General features: G+C 45.9%; 1 protein-coding gene across 2 annotated transcripts in view; it reads left to right on the top strand.

Moving 5' to 3' along the window:
* Positions 1–178: 178 nt before the first annotated feature.
* Positions 179–16,369, top strand: part of nectin3b (nectin cell adhesion molecule 3b) — a 40,464-nt gene continuing 24,273 nt past the window's right edge. For both annotated transcript variants that reach the window (XM_076979742.1, XM_076979741.1), the window contains exons 1-2: positions 179–292; positions 15,773–16,120. In XM_076979742.1, the coding sequence (XP_076835857.1) occupies positions 199–292; positions 15,773–16,120 (442 nt within the window). In that variant the 5' untranslated portion in view covers positions 179–198. The remainder of the gene's footprint in view (positions 293–15,772; positions 16,121–16,369) is intronic.

The following is a 16,369-nucleotide window of genomic DNA, read 5'->3' on the forward strand; positions in this document are numbered from 1 at the left end:
AAAGTTAACAGACCAGACACGCAGCTACGTGTGTTATGCACTGTGGACGTAGAGCGGGCGGGAGGGAGATGGGATGATCCGCGCACCCCCGTTTGAGGGTGGACCGTGGTACGGTCCGGTCTGCCTCGTCCCTATGGAGTTGTTGCTGAGGAGGTTTCAGAGTTTCGGAGAGGACGAGAGAAGAAGGCGGGCGGCGATATGGCGCTAAGAATGACTGCCCATTATCTCAGGAATAACTCCCTTCAGCCGCAGCTAAATGTTACACTTCTCTTTCTTTTGTGCGTCGCCACCGGTAGGTTTTTTTTTGTTTTGTCTATTTATGTTTTTCCTTATTAGGTGGTGTGACAACTGAAGAGTTGTCCGACAAACTGCATGGCAAAGTAGCGAGGATAACTTGAGATGAGTGCAGCAATTAATTGTTAGATGGCTAGACAACCTTGTGCTCGTAACTCCGTCCAGGATGAACTGGATTTGGTCAGATTGTGTTCACCTCTGCTCCAACACACCTGATTCACCTCCGGATGGCTAAGTTAGATCAGGTGTGTTAGACTGGATAATGCAAAAGTGTGTGACAGTGCAGTAGTTTCCCCCTTTGGTCCATTTTTCACTGGATTTGTGAAACATTGAGGGATGCTGGCCAAGCTCCTTAATATATAGCATAATAGAAAAAAAAAACTTTTCAAAATTAATATAATACAATATTATTATTAATATAATATTAATATAATTTTTTTGCATGGTCCAACAGCACCGTCTAACTGTGTCCTGGACTGAAGGCGGAGTGTGTGTCCTCTTAAGTGCTGCGTGTGCACGCGGACGTGTGTGTTACGAGTCAAGCGGCGGAATCCCGCCTGGTTGTGTGGTCCGCCGCTGCCATGGCAACGTGCCGGAGTAACCAGGGACTAGTAACGCAAGCTGCTTAATCACACACAAACCTTAAGATGAATTTTAGATGTTGGGAAACGTGCCAAGTTTAGAAGTAGTCGTCGTTTTCCGTTACATTCACGGCTGTACTGCACTTAAAAAATAATTGCCAAAAATGTTAGCAAAGGTGATTTTCAACACCGAGAACATTTCGACTTTAGCTTGGTCTCGCGCCGGGATGCTAACCGGCTAACACACTGAGTTTTGTCCGCTGAGCCACTAAATGTGATTAAGCACCGAATGGACCGAGCAAAGTTCGGTTACTCGCCCTCTCGTAGTCTCCGAGGTCTGTTTTACTCTCCTAGCTAGCTTAAAAGGAGGCGATAGTTTGTCATTACTGTTTAATGATTCAACCTTTCCGTTGTGCCTCTCTCTTTCCCAACACACACACATACACACACACGCGACCTCGTTGATTCTGGTTTATTTTAGTGTGCTGATGTATCTTCGTGTTGAGGATGCTGGTATGTGGCCGTGTCCTGAAATAATACCCAAAAGTTCGACCTGTTTCATCGCCTAGGGGGGTTTAATGCGCAGTTGGGTCCCCCACCTGTCACGACTCCAGCTGCTTTGCTCGGGGACACAGCCTCAACTGGACCGTGTGTCGGGCTCGGCTGCAGGGGTTCGTGTAAACACGGGACCAGCCTTTAACTCGCAGGACTGCATGCACTAGGCACTAGTACGCCATGCTGTCAACATGCTGTTAAACGTCCAAGTAAACATTTGGCCATTGATGGAATTTTGGCTGACAAGTATTTGTTGGTGCTGCCATAGTTTTTGTGCTGGAGCTGTAATCCACATTCTTCAGTTTAACTGGCATTTAAACCTATTTTTTGTTTTCCCAGCTTTTGAGCACGTGCACCTCTTCTTTTTATATTGGTAAATGTGTGGTGGTGTTTAAAGGTCAGTACAGTCACACAATGCAAGTCCCTGTTGGGGTGACCCGGTGCCCAGTGGGGTTGGCCTCTGGGGCTCCCCCCTGCAGGTACTTCATGCATGCATGCATGGTGATTAGTTGCTTTGCTGTGACTGATGGCAGCAAGGGAATGAGTCCTTGGAGGGGGGGGGGGGGACACGCACACAACAGTTAATACCACATAGGAGCTGGGGATTAGTACTGGTATTCCATTCTGTCCACTCCTCCAGCCTTCTTTCTCTCTCTCTCTCTCTCTCTCTCTCTCTCTCTCTCTCTCTCTCTCTCTCTCTCTCTCTCTCTCTCTCTCTCTCTCTCTCTCTCTCTCTCTCTCTCTCTCTCTCTCTCTCTCTCACTCACACACACACCCTGTCCTCCTTGCTTTTTGCTAAATCACATTAAACTCTGATGAATTCAGGTATTCTGTGTGTTAATTTTACTCAATTTATTTAATTAAAATTTTTTACATTTGAATAGATTCACTTGTTAATTCTCTCCTTGGAAGATTTTCTCAGAATTTCTTCTATTTAGTTAGTTATTTACCAAGCACAATATGGTCATGAACATTTTCCTTATGACTGACCTTGACTGTCCTTCTGTCATGTGATAGTCGTGTGACATGAAAACAATTAGGCTAAAATAGGCTTGTCCAGTTGACATTAGGAAAATGCATATTGTATGTTTTTGGTATGCACTTGTAAAACTTATGTAACCTTAAAAGTCATGTCCTAACTGACAAGTGATTATTTGCAGCACTGTCTTCTTATTTTCCTATTTCACAGTCTTGAGTTCCTTCTTTCACTCATTCTTATGTCTCTTCTGTCTGCTTTCCTTCTTGGATCGATCAAAGCACTAAAAGGTTAGATAGGAACTGAGACATTAGTGGTGTTGGCTAACGCAATCCTTTCAGCACTCCCTTTGCTTCTCCAGGGCTTAAATCACTGGCCTTCAGTACCACCCCAGCACTTTCAAGGAATTCCAGTATGTTAGTGATGGTATCATTAGTGAACTGCATGGTCTTGTTTTAGAAGGCAATATGGATTTAATATGCATTAGATCTTACTTGGTACAAACGAATACTTATTGGATGGCTATCACAGTATCTGCCAACAATTGAATACCCATTCAGGCATTTACTAAATAGATGCTAGAATGGAAGAGAAACGATATTCCACTATTTATGGGTGAAGGAGCCTGAGCTTTGCATGTTGGGAGAAAATGTAGGTGGCTGCACGAGGAACGTTTTGTGGATGTTGTGTTCATCATTTTTTGGTTCATAAATGTTTCCACTCCGTAGCACAGGGGCATGCCTCTTGGAGAGGGATTGAATAATGAATGACCTCTTTATATAGACCCTTTCATCTGCGGTGGTGAGAGCTTACATGAGGTGGGGGTGCTCTTTAGCAGGCTGAAAGTTCACCTTTTGTATCCACACTGACTCAATCACCGTTTTGCCACTTATGTCCTAGTCATATTGCATCTTGCTGCTGAGTATATCCCACTGTTGGCTTCAGCCTGCTGCTAACGAGGAAGCCAAATGGATATCGGGGCTGGATTCATGCACAGTCAAAAAGTAATATCTAATTTAACTTTGTGTTATGGATTCTTAGAGTTGTGGGAAAAGTCACTGTACCTTGGTCAAGCTGTAAGCTGCCTGAGCCATGACTGATGATTTTGGCTGTATTCAAATCCTTCATTAGCTTTTCTGCAGACCGCCCCCAACCCCCCCCCCCCCCCCCCCCCCCCCACTTGCGTTTTGGTTTAAAACTTTCTTGGTCTTCTAAGAAACAGCAACGGCAACAACAAAAAGCTTTCTCTGGCACGCCCCTTTCTCCCCAACCTCTACAGGGACAAAAACAACTTAGCTTCAGTTTTCTATTTAGAAATGTTACACTGTAAACAGACGGTGAACACAATGGCCTTCAGTCTGTTATTGTCTCTCAGAATTGCCTTAGGTGCTGTGGGAACAAAAATCTCTTGACTCCAGACAAATGAACATTTCAACTTTGGCTGTCCACTACCACAGAGTTGAAAAGGAATATGCCTGCTGTGTTGAAGCTCCTTCCACAACAATTGTTAAACTCTGCACACATACCCCCTTCGTGAATAACAGACATGTTTCTCTGAACTGAATGTTTGCCTGGATCAAAAGAGAGTTCGACATTGTAACATGGGTTAATTGAAAATACACTTGCAGGACCAAGAGTGTGCCTGGTCAGGCATGGAGGTTTGTTCTTCAGAGCTTTGGGTTGCATTCTCTCATCTGTTGAGCTGGTTTGACAACATTTCTTTTAAATGTGTTTTTTTACTGTGAGTAGTAATGGAAGGACCAGCTTAGTGTTATTGTATCTGTTTGTGCATGGGAGTTAGATCTGCAAATGTGTCTGTTGCCTTTTTGTTACAATATTGGCTGCAGCAGGTAAATAAGCTAAATCAGAGTAGGGTTTTTTTGTTTGTTTTGATTCAGTAAATGTTAATACTTTAGGTTAAAATAATGCAAGTTAACTTGGAACCATGTCATTCCAAAACACATCGCAAATGCAATACACAACAATATAACTTCAGTATATTGTATTTGTCCATATTGTGTAGACTTATATTTGGAGTGTGTAATGAGGGTTTTGTGTACTTGCAAAATAACCAAATGAGCCATACAAAAGAAGAACAGTGATCACTGTTTTGTTCCCATTAATAACCTTAAAAACAAAATGCTGAGCAAATAGTCTTAGTTACCAAAAGCACCAGCACAGCATCTCGCCACGAGACAGCTGTCGTTCTGTAGGTCAGAGATGGGTCATGTGGCCTCTCAGGATTTCTTGATGATGATGTGTCTACGTTTTGCATTGGTCCTGATCTCCCCTCCCAGTGAACTGTGGGTGTTGGTGTTTTCGTCCAGTGTCTGATGCTTTATTTTTCTGTTGACGACATATTTCTGTGTGTTCTCAGAAGTTCCTCTGCATGGTCTTAATGAAAGGCTCAAGAGTGCCTGCAAAGCTGAAGAAACGAGTGAGGTTGAGAGACTGAGAGGGTGATGTGGTTGCGAGGCCGAGTTGTCTTTGCATGATGTAATGCCACTGAAGGCAAGACGGAATCATGTATGGATCTAATACTCTCATAGTGCTGCATACTAAACTGTGTCTGTTTTCTTAGCTAGGTACTATTTGTTGCCATGGTGTCCTACCGCTATTTGGCAAGGTCCATTCAGTGCCCGGCCTTGTTATATTCAACAGCATTCTGTCCCAATTACCTTTCTCTTCTGCGTGATTGCATAGGACTCTGTCACTCTAGTGTCCCTTTCCATACACCTTTGTCGTGCTTATTTTAGTATGATGCACACTGTCCCAGTTCTCCGAGTTTTTGCTGCACTGTGTGGCTGTTTCAGAGGCCGCTCCGGGACAGCTGAAAAGTCCCTGTGCTCCATCCAAAAGGTTGCAGTGCTCACGGAGAGCTGTTTGTTTGTGGCATGTTGTCAATTTCCACTTTCACTTTGTGCCTGCCTACAGCTGTGAAAGTTTTTAATGAGGTGTTTACTTTTTGTGTGTGTGATGTGTCCTACACCAACCGAAAGTTAACATTTTCAACTTCTTCGGTAATTGTGCGCGTTATTGTGTGGTCTGTGTGTTTAATCGAGCTACTTTTGATTTGCCACTTTGCAGGCTAGCTTTATAATATAAAATGGTTACCATTGTAGAAAATGAACAATGATGACTACATGTTTTGGGAGTTGCAATGCCCAATAAGCTAATCTTAACATTCCTGAAATGTGATGGATAAATTGATGTAAAGGATTTTGCTAGAAACCTTTAATTGCCTAACTGGGCTCTTACTGTAGCTTTATCTTAGCAGAGAGGACTGCTGCTTCCCCATGCAGGGGATAATGTTAATTATTTAAGGCCATGGTTAATCAGGGATGTTTGACTGATGACCCCTTCAGCGCGCTGCTGTGGCTACGTCTTCTCTTCACTCTTTTGCTTCGCCACTAACTCTTACTGGAGATTTCAGAATTTGTGTGTCTGTGCTGACCACTAGGCCTTGCCGGTCTGTTGATGTGCTAACACACCAGCACCTGGCTCTGCCAAGCCCTGGAATGTTCCCTCACACACAGGAAATGTCTTAAGTGTGAGGTGTGTCGCCTGCTACTCTTTATGGAGTAGCCTGAGGCCCTGTATTTTATCTGAGGACCTAACCCATTTCCCTGCTGGCCTCTGAATGGGCTAAGTGTATTCGTCCTCACATCAATTTTTGCAAAATGAATTTGTTTTGGAAGTCTAGTCAGCAGTCATCTCTGTGCTTTAGACGATTCACCTGAAATTCCTTTGTAGTCCACATATGCTTGATCATTTGTTAAAATAAAAATGCGAAGTATGCCGGGATTCATGGTCCCCTCTTGTCCTCGCTGGAATGCATATAGCTGCACTAAGTATGTGTACACTGGCTGCTCGTTTTACTGTGGTCCCATGATGGAACACTTGCCGTTTTCTCACTATATCTTTCCAGTATGCAAATACTCAGAAATGGGGTTCTGGCTTCACGCTAAAGGAGCAGGGGCTTTATTGGTGTCCTTTTCATTCAGATGCTGTGGAACATTTTTCAGCGGCTGTTATTATGGAGCATGGCATGCCGTTGGAGGCAGATGTCTGTGCCAGTCTCCATTTTAGACAGCCTCTGTGCAGGATGGCAGAAGTGCCTCGTGTTGTAATGCTGCAGACAAATGGGGAAAATTAGATTTACAGTTTATCAATGAATGAGGACGTGAAGGGCTCTGCCACGCGACATGGCTTCACCCCGAGTTGGGCTATGTGCCATCTGTGGCCAGGGTCAATGTCTCCTCCTTGGAGTGAACTATTAATTCATTCTTCTTGGTCAAGTCGTACATGGTACTCTACTCTGCTCTACGAGCCTACTTGTGTGGCTGATGGTTGAAAAATATATCAACTTTCTGGATGGAAGTTAGCATGCAGCCCAAATATATAGGTGTGTGTGTGTGTGTGTGTGTGTGTGTGTGTGTGTGTGTGTGTGTGTGTGTGTGTGTGTGTGTGTGTGTGTGTGTGTGTGTGTGCGTGCACGTGCTATTTTATTATTTTGTTGTTTCACATACATTTAAGATGATTAGAAAACACAGTTAAGATTGTGAAGTAGAATTGAGTAGCCTGACCTGGTATGGTTCATTGAGCATTTACTGACATAATGGTGGAAAAGAAATGATTCAGTTCCCATAACGTCAGCATAATCTGCTAGATGTTGGATGTTTTGTTTACTTGGTTAGTTTTTTGAGAGTGTAATGTAGCTTGGTATTGCAAAAGCTACGTTATGTTAATTCTTAGTAAAAGATGTTGCTTTATTTTAAAGCAGAAAATGAGTTGTCAAAAGATTTCCTCCAAGACCTTCCATCACTGCTTGCTCTGTCGGTTCTTTTATTGGCTAGAATGAGTTACATGAAGGATATTATGTGGATTCATTTTTAGCTGCAGTTCACTACCCCTGTATGGCCCTCACATTGCAAATTGGGAACCACTGATAAGAAGCATCAGCCATTCTTTTCCTCTTTTGCTCCCTTTGTCTCTGAGGAAAATTGTGAGCACACTTAGTCCCATAACCCACACAGCGTGGCTGCTTCCTTTCACTCTTTAATTAGTCAGTCCCCCTAGAGCCACTAGAGTGGGGCTGGTAAAAGCAGGTCTTTTTGGCATTGCTACAAGTATGTGTTTACATGCTGTCTGAGCTCTGCCTCTCACCATTATACAATGACAAGACTACACTACCCACTTGCTTATTTTAATTTTCAGTGTGTGTGTATAAACAGCATTGTCTGCAGGGTCTTTTGTTAATGCCACTGCTCTTGTCTTTGTAATCATAAATGAAGAACCAAGTTGATCTTTTGACCATAACCGTTTGGAGAAGGTCTTCATGGGTTGAGACGGAGGCACTGCTGTAATGGATATACTCTCTTCTCAGCCCACCCCGCTTCTTATTGCTTCACGTTTGAGATCATCAGACTTAGCTCAGCCTCTCTCTCGGTCTGCTGGGAGATATTCTTGTGTGGTCAGACTTTGAAGCTTCTCTACACTGTTTTAAAAAGGCAAATTTCCACTGCTCAGCACAGCCAGAGCAATACAGAACATGACAGAGCCGTTTGTATGTCTGTATCCACCCATCCATGTCTTCGTATGTGGGATGTAAACTTTAAAGGGGATTTTGGGAAGATATGCGAGGCAGATTTACTCCCATAGGTTCAGGTGTCTGTTTTCACAGGGAGGCTTATGGGAGAGCTACGCTGCACCTACCACAGTGGGGAAGTCTTCAACCATCTCCCACACTCAACCAGACACTCGACGTGCCATAATGTCCCGCTTCTGTTTCAGGGCGTTTATTAATGGGCGGATATTGGGACCAGTAGTTCCAAAATATCATCAGTAGGTCTGCATAGAACCTTTTAAGTTGGCCATAAGTAACTTTAACCATTTGTTACACGAGGTCCAGTAAAGCCTGGGCCTACTCAATATACCAGTAATATAAAATATATCACAGATTTTAATGGTGTGCTATGACTAATTTCAGACTTAGCAGATGATTGTGGGTGTCTTGATGAATGATTGCTTTGACAAGATCCAAAAGACATAAATAATACAGGTTAGCCTTTTACCTATGACTCATCTAGGGCTCTTGAGTGTGCCATAGTTTATTATAGTATGTCAAGTCATATCAAAACCACAATATGTAGCAATATAATCCCAATATGATATTTTGTCCATATCATGTAGCCGTAGTCCTGATCTTCCTTCGTCTATAATTAGAGGTGGCACTGACCCGATACTACGTGTCAGAATTGTGTGGGATGTCATAAAAAATTATAGCTGGATTGGATATTGGGAGCAAAAATGTATCCGTTGTGATTCCGTTACAATCTGTTATGCTTCAGCCTAAAAATGACACCGCGGGTCGCGCACGGACCTAAAATGCGTCCTTGACCTTTGCCGCCCCAGGTGCAGATGCAGGAGGAAGAGTTTGGCAGTCACTCTCATCCCCTGATTGCTAATTCCACAACACCAAATGAAATCTTTGTTCACCTTTTCTTGCTGTACAATTCTAGTGGAAGTTGGTGAAGTGAGAAGGGGTTGTCTGGACTTTGGGAAGCAGTCGGGACTTTCCCATAAGAAAGGCAGCGTGTTCTCTTGATGGAAGCAGACACTGAGGTTGTGTTTCATAAATCACACTGTAGTTGTTGCTGGCTGAAGAATGTGGGCCAAGCACAGGGCGCAGCTTCAAATTGGGGTGGGTGATGGTGTTATTAACAGAGGTTTGAAATGGAGAGGAAGTGCTTTCTGTGTGCTATAATGTTATGGTGGAGGGGGCGGGGGGTGGCTGAGAAGGGGTTGTTTTCAGGGAGTGGTAATCGCTCTCAGCAGCTGAGTAATGGCCAGTGAGCTCCTTCTTCTCCTTTGTCTACCAGGGGCTATTCTCTAGAGTCTTTGTTCAGTTTATTGTTTCATCACAAACTTGTCATTAGAAATGGTAGAAAAAGAAAGTGTCACAATCACCCCCCCCCCCCCCCCCCCCCTCCCAATTTGAGGTTTGTCAAAGATATTTTCCACAGTGTTCATTGGTCAAATATCGGTGCAGATTTTCAGAAAAGATCTGGTGAGGCTGTTCTAAGAGACCATGTTCTGTCAGAGGTCACGGTAGCACTCTGCAGTATTGTTCTGTGACGTCACACTTATTAAGGGTTTAACTGCTATAATCTGTGTTCTGGCATATGCTCCCCTGGCTTTTACATTAAAGAGTGCACATTAAAGACGATTTCTATCCACATGGGCTCTCCGTGCTATAAATGGCTCAGCTGCTATAAAAGGGGTTCCTTACACGTGCTTGTGTAGCTGCGCGAGAGGTCCCCCTCCCAAAACACACACGTGTGTGCATGATCACAACGCCCCCCCCCCTCCCCCGTGTGTGTGTGTGTGTGTGTGTGTGTGTGTGTGTGTGTGTGTGTGTGTGTGTGTGTGCGAGCGAGCCATGGGTAGGATCTGGCAGCCTGCTGCCTGTGCTGTGGTCTAGACTCAAGCTAGCAAGTAGCTCTCTCATGGAGCCCCATGAGTCACTCTCCCCAACCACCATCTCTGTGTGAGAGCGTTTGCTCTGCTGGTGCCCTGAGGGCACCGCTCGGACCACAGCAGCGCTGTCGCAACACACACACACACATGCAGGGGTGCATGTAGCTTACTCACCTTCTCCTCAGGCTCACTCACCAAACTCTGCCCTGCATTACTGTTGTTCTTGGTCTTTTTTTCCTGGTCATCAGGTGTTAGTCCTGAGTGTTTTAACTACTCAACTTTTACTTGACCTAACAGCTGTTATTTATTGTGCACCACACTGAAATGATCAGAACACACGAATAAAAAAAAAAAAAAAAATCAGACCACCATTTTTCATTTGCTGCATCAAATGGAGAAGCATCTCCTGCTATGTGTTTAGGACCGAGTTCAGCGGGCTGACGTCGGCAGGCTTTACAGGGTTTACAGTGCCCACGAGTCGTTTGTTTTGTCTGCTTCTGACAAACACTGGCTCATAAAATAAACACATCCACTCCATTTGTCATCTGCCTCTAACGTGGTTTCAGCCTCCTCTGCGTTTGGTTGTTGGGCCCAGGCAAGGCCCGTGGGGAGAGGTTGGGAAGGTGTGGGATGGGGATACTTTTAAGGTCCACTGTACATTCCTGCGCTGAGGCTTTGGCAGCTGAAGGAGACCCGGTTCATATATGTGAAACCTGAGGCCAGTGTGGCTGCTGTAACACACACTAATGTTATAACCTCCCACCTCTGAGCTTGAACTCTTTTTATATACAAACACACCCGATATTGCTGATGCGTCCGCTCCCACAGTTGTTCAGCGTGCTACAAATCTTCCACTTCTCGTATTCCCACGCATCTCCAACCTGAACGACCCAGTCATCAATTAACCTTTTGACCCAACACCCCACCACCACCTTCACAGACTTGTGGATGGGCCCAAGTTCTTCACCCACTCTCCACCTCTCCTCCATCTCACCCACCCTGTCTGCGCTGCGCACACACAGGCACCGCTCAGCCTCCCTCACGGCTCCTGTGGGTGTGTGTTTGACGGCCGCAGATGGAGCTGGGTTATGGCCTGCTCTTTCTCCTGGCCTTGTCCAGAACACCTGTCTGCCCGCTCAGCCACCCCCCCAGCCTACTCTCCTGAAGTCCTCTTGTCTGCTGCTACTTTAACAGCGGCTAGTCATTACACACAGGCCAGTGCCGTATTTTTAAACAGCCCTTGTGTCCTGGTTTTAAAATTAGACTGAGCTGTTTTGGTTTGGTTATTTATTTTTGTCTGTTTGATTTTGTTTGATTTATTTATATTTTTTCTTCTTCAAATTAAGTGGAAAGTTACTGACAGTCGTGCAGAGTAACAGCTCGTGTACCTATGGATTATCCAAGAGCATCTGACAACAGGCCACATATTTGTCATTGAGTGTTTATCCTGCCCTGACTGGGATGGACATTCCTTGTGTGCATGTGTGCGCCCATGTTTGGAAACCGCCAAATCCGAGGCGACTCTTGTCCGCGTTAGTGAAGACATCGGGGTATAGTTCCCAAACAATGACATCATGGCCCTTTTATCCTCATGCTTCTGTCCATCTCGCTGTCCTCCCTTACCCTCTCGCATTCGCACGCTGATCAGTGTGGAACGGTGGCAAAGCTAACACGGGAGCTGCTGAATCACAGTGGAGATAATGACTCTGCCTTCTCCCTCCGTGAAGGGCTGGTCCGCTGTGTGTTTAACCCCCGTTCACAGTCACGTGGGCCTTCGTGGCACACGCTGAGTGAGGTGAGCGTGTGGAAGGACATCTGAGGAGGCCAGAATGAAGAGTCGGTGGTCTCCGCTGGGAAGCTTGTGTCCTTGCTGCCAGGAGAGCTGACTCCTTGTGCTCTACCCCTTCTTTATGGGTGTGTGTGTGTGTGTGTGTGTGTGTGTGTGTGTGTGTGTGTGTGTGTGTGTGTGTGTGTGTGTGTGTGTGTGTGTGTGTCAGTGCGCACGTGCACACGCATGCATGTATAGGACCGTATTCAAGGTTGTGTGGTTGTCTTCTGGTTGTTGTATATGCACAGAGTTGTATATTAAAGGTTGTATTGTAAAGGCATTCTATTTGGTTGTGGAGTAGTGTCTACACATTTAATTGTAAAGACCTCATGACAATTATATAGGCTCGTTCTGGATGCATAGCCAGTGTTTTAATTGTAATTCATGTGGTTCATGCATGTAATTGACATATTTTTTTTGAGATTGGTTTGGATTAGAGAACGTACAGTGAATAACAGAATGTAGAAAACTGATCCTCATCATGATTTATTTTTAGCCGCATCCTCCCAAAATTAAACGCAAAGGATGAACGCGTTCTCCAGGGTGTTGTGTATCATTATAACAGTGTAGCAACTCCAAGACCACCCTCCTCCAAAATGCTTCGTTCCTCTCTGGTTGCTTCTGTAGTCTGGAAAAGCCTCTTGAATGCAGTTTGCCATCTTCCCACTTTCGGTGCTATTAACCTATACAGTACCACGTTGCCTGCTTCATCTCTGAGGACTACACGTCTCTTGGTGAGAGGCAGCGATGTGGTTTGGAGGGGGATCAGATGAACGCTGTGCTTGGGTGGGGAGGGGGAGGCCCAACATGGACATTTCAGCGACAGGTTGCGTGGGAAGTCTTGGTTGTTGTTGTACGGACCAGGATGTGTTCAGGATGAGGTGGACTCTCCTCCCACTCCGTGCAACCAGCCGTGGCAGTTGGGGGCGAGTCTCTGGCCCTGTCCCATTTTTGCCCTTGCCCCTACCATCTAGGGGTAGAGTGTCCTGACTCTTGTTGAAGTAGGGAGCCAGTGAGGGGCAGCATGGACCCTCCAGTGGCACCCTGCACAGTGTGCCTCAAAATCTTGAAAATCACTAGCAAGATGGTTGTGCAAACTAATGACGAATCTCACAAATCCTAAGTATTTTAATAACGATAACGATATATTTAAAAATCTGAAAACTGTTCTCTTGGTTTAATGTTGTTTTAATGTATTATGATGCTTTTCCTCATAACTAGCACAAATGGGTTATTTCAGTGTCGTAGCCAGCTAATGTTACATCATTATTGCAGTGTTGTGCAGCGAGGTTACTGAACATTAGCACTGCAGGTGCTGCGACAATAGCCTGTTCTTTTTTATGTGCTGACCAATTGATGCATGAACTTGTGAACAGCAACCACAGACAACGACAAAAGGTCTACAGCCCACGCGAGAGATAAAGACTGAGGAACTACATGGCATTTGTTCTGTTTCGTAGTGGAAAACTTCAACCACCATGTAAATCTAAGACGCATGCCTCAAAAGACATGGGCTGTGTTCGAAATAGACTACTACATACTGGATACTGCATACTGGACTCAGTATATACTGGATACTGCATACTGGTCCTCGTAGTAGTATGCAGTACAGTTTCCAGTATGCAACAAAAGCAAAGCATACTACGGGGTCACATGAACGTAGCGTTGCATGATGGGATGCAGTACACCACGAAGATAGCTCTGTTCGCGTACTGGAATATTTTGCGGAAGTAGTAGGTCATCCGGGTATGTTTCGCGTACTGGAAAATTTCATTTTGGTCACATACTGCATACGGCATACTGATTTGGGGCTCGATCAGTACGCCAGTAGTATGTAGTAGGCTATTTCGAACACAGCCATGGACATGGAATTGGGCTTTTGGTGTATACCCTTACAGCACGCTAGGAACCCTGGGGGTTGGGGGCGTGTCCGTGTCCATGTTTATCTGTTCTTCCTTTGCTGCGAGGCCTCTTTCCCCTCCACTGCGACTTCTGTGATGTCATCCTCGTGCAATTCTCAGCTCGCGCTCCAAACGAGGACATCCTCTACGTTTTTGCTCCTGCCGTGCCTTTCATAACGTTCCTCTTTGGCATCGTGTCCTGCCTCCTCTCCTCTCGGGGACGGTGAGGGTCGGCGGAGGCACGAGCAAGCCGATGGAATGTTTGGAGGTTGTTGCCAGGCAATGCGTCGGGTTCTAATTTACAATTACGTCTTCCGACCGGCAGCTTGTTGCAATTAGTTGTGTCGTTTGGGGGGGGGGTGCATCGCGTCCTGCTTTTTATCACTGTTTATTTGTCTTGCTTTGTTCCAGCTAGTCCATTGTACTTAAGGGGTTCGCTAGTACATTTCCTTTTCTGATTTTCACACAGCTCTGTTAAATTTATGTCTTCTTTCTCATTCTGTTCTCATCGGTCTCCACTCCTTCTCCGTTCCTCCGCTGCTTGGGGGAAGTGCTGATCAGAGCATGACGTGGATAGTCTTACAGTAGATGAGGGAAAAAGTGAGATTGAATCCAGAAACTTTAAAGTGCTACACTGACTAGACCACAACACAGTGGATCCACAACAGGGCTGGTTCTAATTCCCCAATTCAGGTCAGCCATAGGCCACCTATTTACAATAACCTTCTTTAACTAAAGTGCACACAGGCGCTTAAGCTATAAGTTTAGGCCAAACCCAGTTACACCGAGCTCCAGGCATACCAGAATGGCTTCTGAAGATTATAGACGTGTGACCTATGCAAATAAGTCACGCCAACAATGGATCCAATAAACAGTGTGGCAGCAGGTCTTGTATTTCTAATAAAGACCAACTGTAACAATGGTCCACGTTGACTAGTACACAAATGTTCAGACAGAGGTTGCTATGTGCGTGTGTGTTTGTGTTTGACTGGAACCTCCTGCAAATGACTGATAAATAAAAGATGTGGGAATGCATAGCAGACTTAAACACCGCTCCAAATTCCATCCATCTCCCCACAGAGCATATTCACCCCCCCCCTCGCCACCACATGAAGGGAATGACTGTGCGTGAGGGAGAGTGAGGGTGTATGTGTGAGAGATGGAGTGTTTGTGTGTGCACGTGTGTGTGTGTGCACGTGTGGAGGTTTCGTCTGGCGCAAGCACAGCTGTTTGAGTGTAATGGGACACACAGGTTGTCCTCATGTGGCCTTTGTTGTCTTCTTGGTATGTTGCAGCCTTCGTCCGTCCGTCTCTCCAAGCGTCCTGTCTCTCTGCACTCGTCTTCCTGTCCTGAGCTGTCGTGTCTCTTCTTCTTGTCCTCTCACGCAGACCCTCTCGCAGGCATAATTAAACTTTTGTTCGGTAAATGGAAAGAGGAAAAAGTGATGGAGAGGGAACCGGTGGTGGAAGGTAACAGATGGGGAGGAAACGAGTGATTAGAGGAGGAGAGGGAAACGAGGAGAGAGGAAAGGAGGGATGGGGAGAACAGGGAGAGCTCTGTGGTAAATTCCCGTGTTAATATTTTCTCTCTGGCTGCACTTCCACTGTGAGACGGCGCTGTCTCCCCGGGCCTGCGTGTGCGCCTGGCGTGCAGCCCTCGCCTTTTTTGTCCTCTTCCCATTCTTTGGCACTTTTGTCCACTGTTACTTTACTGTTCCTGCCCCATCTTCTGCTATTTTAGAAAAGCCTGCGCGTGAAAGCTTTTCAGCTTTAGGTGAGGACTAATTTTAGACCCTTTCCGGACTCTTTAGGAGGCCCATGTGGCACTGGTTTTATTTTTTTGCTTTTACTTCTCAACAAATCATAAGTGATGGTTGGAGAGCTTTCCATGAAGTCGCAGGGGACGCAGCAATTTTTATATATGTGTTATTTTTTTTTGTGTGATGTACGTAGGCTCGGCACGGTGTGTTTTCCAGTGAGGCCAGTGCTGACAGACCTGACATCCAATTGCTTACAGCTCAGAGTGTTGGAGCAGAGTAACTGGTTGTTTGGGAGTCACTATAAGTCGCCTTTGAGAGATGTGACCTCATGACGAGCTGTCTGGATTCATAACACACACCCTCCACCCCATCCCTCTCTCTCTCACGCTCTCTCTCAGGTGTGTGTGGCAGCCAGGTGGAAGTCCCTCCGAAGGTCAGCGCAGTGCTGGGCAGAAATGTGACCCTAAGTTGCCGGATTCAGGTGGACTCGAACTTGAGCCTGACTCAGAGCTCGTGGGAGAGGCTCCTGGCGTCCGGCTGGGTCACACTGGCTGTCTACAACCCCATGTTCGGCATCTCCATCGCACCAGAGTACGAACGCCGCCTTTCCTTCCTCTCTCCGTCTGCCCACAACGCCACCATCATCCTGAGGGATGTGGGCTTCGCCGACGCCGGCACCTACACCTGCAAGGTGGCCAGGTTCCCGCTGGGCAACACGCAGGCCTCCACCGTCGTCAGCGTGCTGGGTGAGTGTGTGCTGCTGTCTGCCGCCAACCTTTCCACCCCCCCCCCTTGGTTCACTGACCCAGGTGTGTGACGTGTGTGTGTGACGTGTGTGTGTGACGTGTGTGTGTGACGTGTGTGTGTGTGACGTGTGTGTGTGTGACGTGTGTGTGTGTGACGTGTGTGTGTGTGACGTGTGTGTGTGTGACGTGTGTGTGTGTGTGACGTGTGTGTGTGTGTGACGTGTGTGTGTGTGTGACGTGTGTGTGTGT

The sequence above is a fragment of the Brachyhypopomus gauderio genome, chromosome 18 (assembly GCF_052324685.1).
Source record: "Brachyhypopomus gauderio isolate BG-103 chromosome 18, BGAUD_0.2, whole genome shotgun sequence".
NCBI lineage: Eukaryota > Metazoa > Chordata > Actinopteri > Gymnotiformes > Hypopomidae > Brachyhypopomus > Brachyhypopomus gauderio.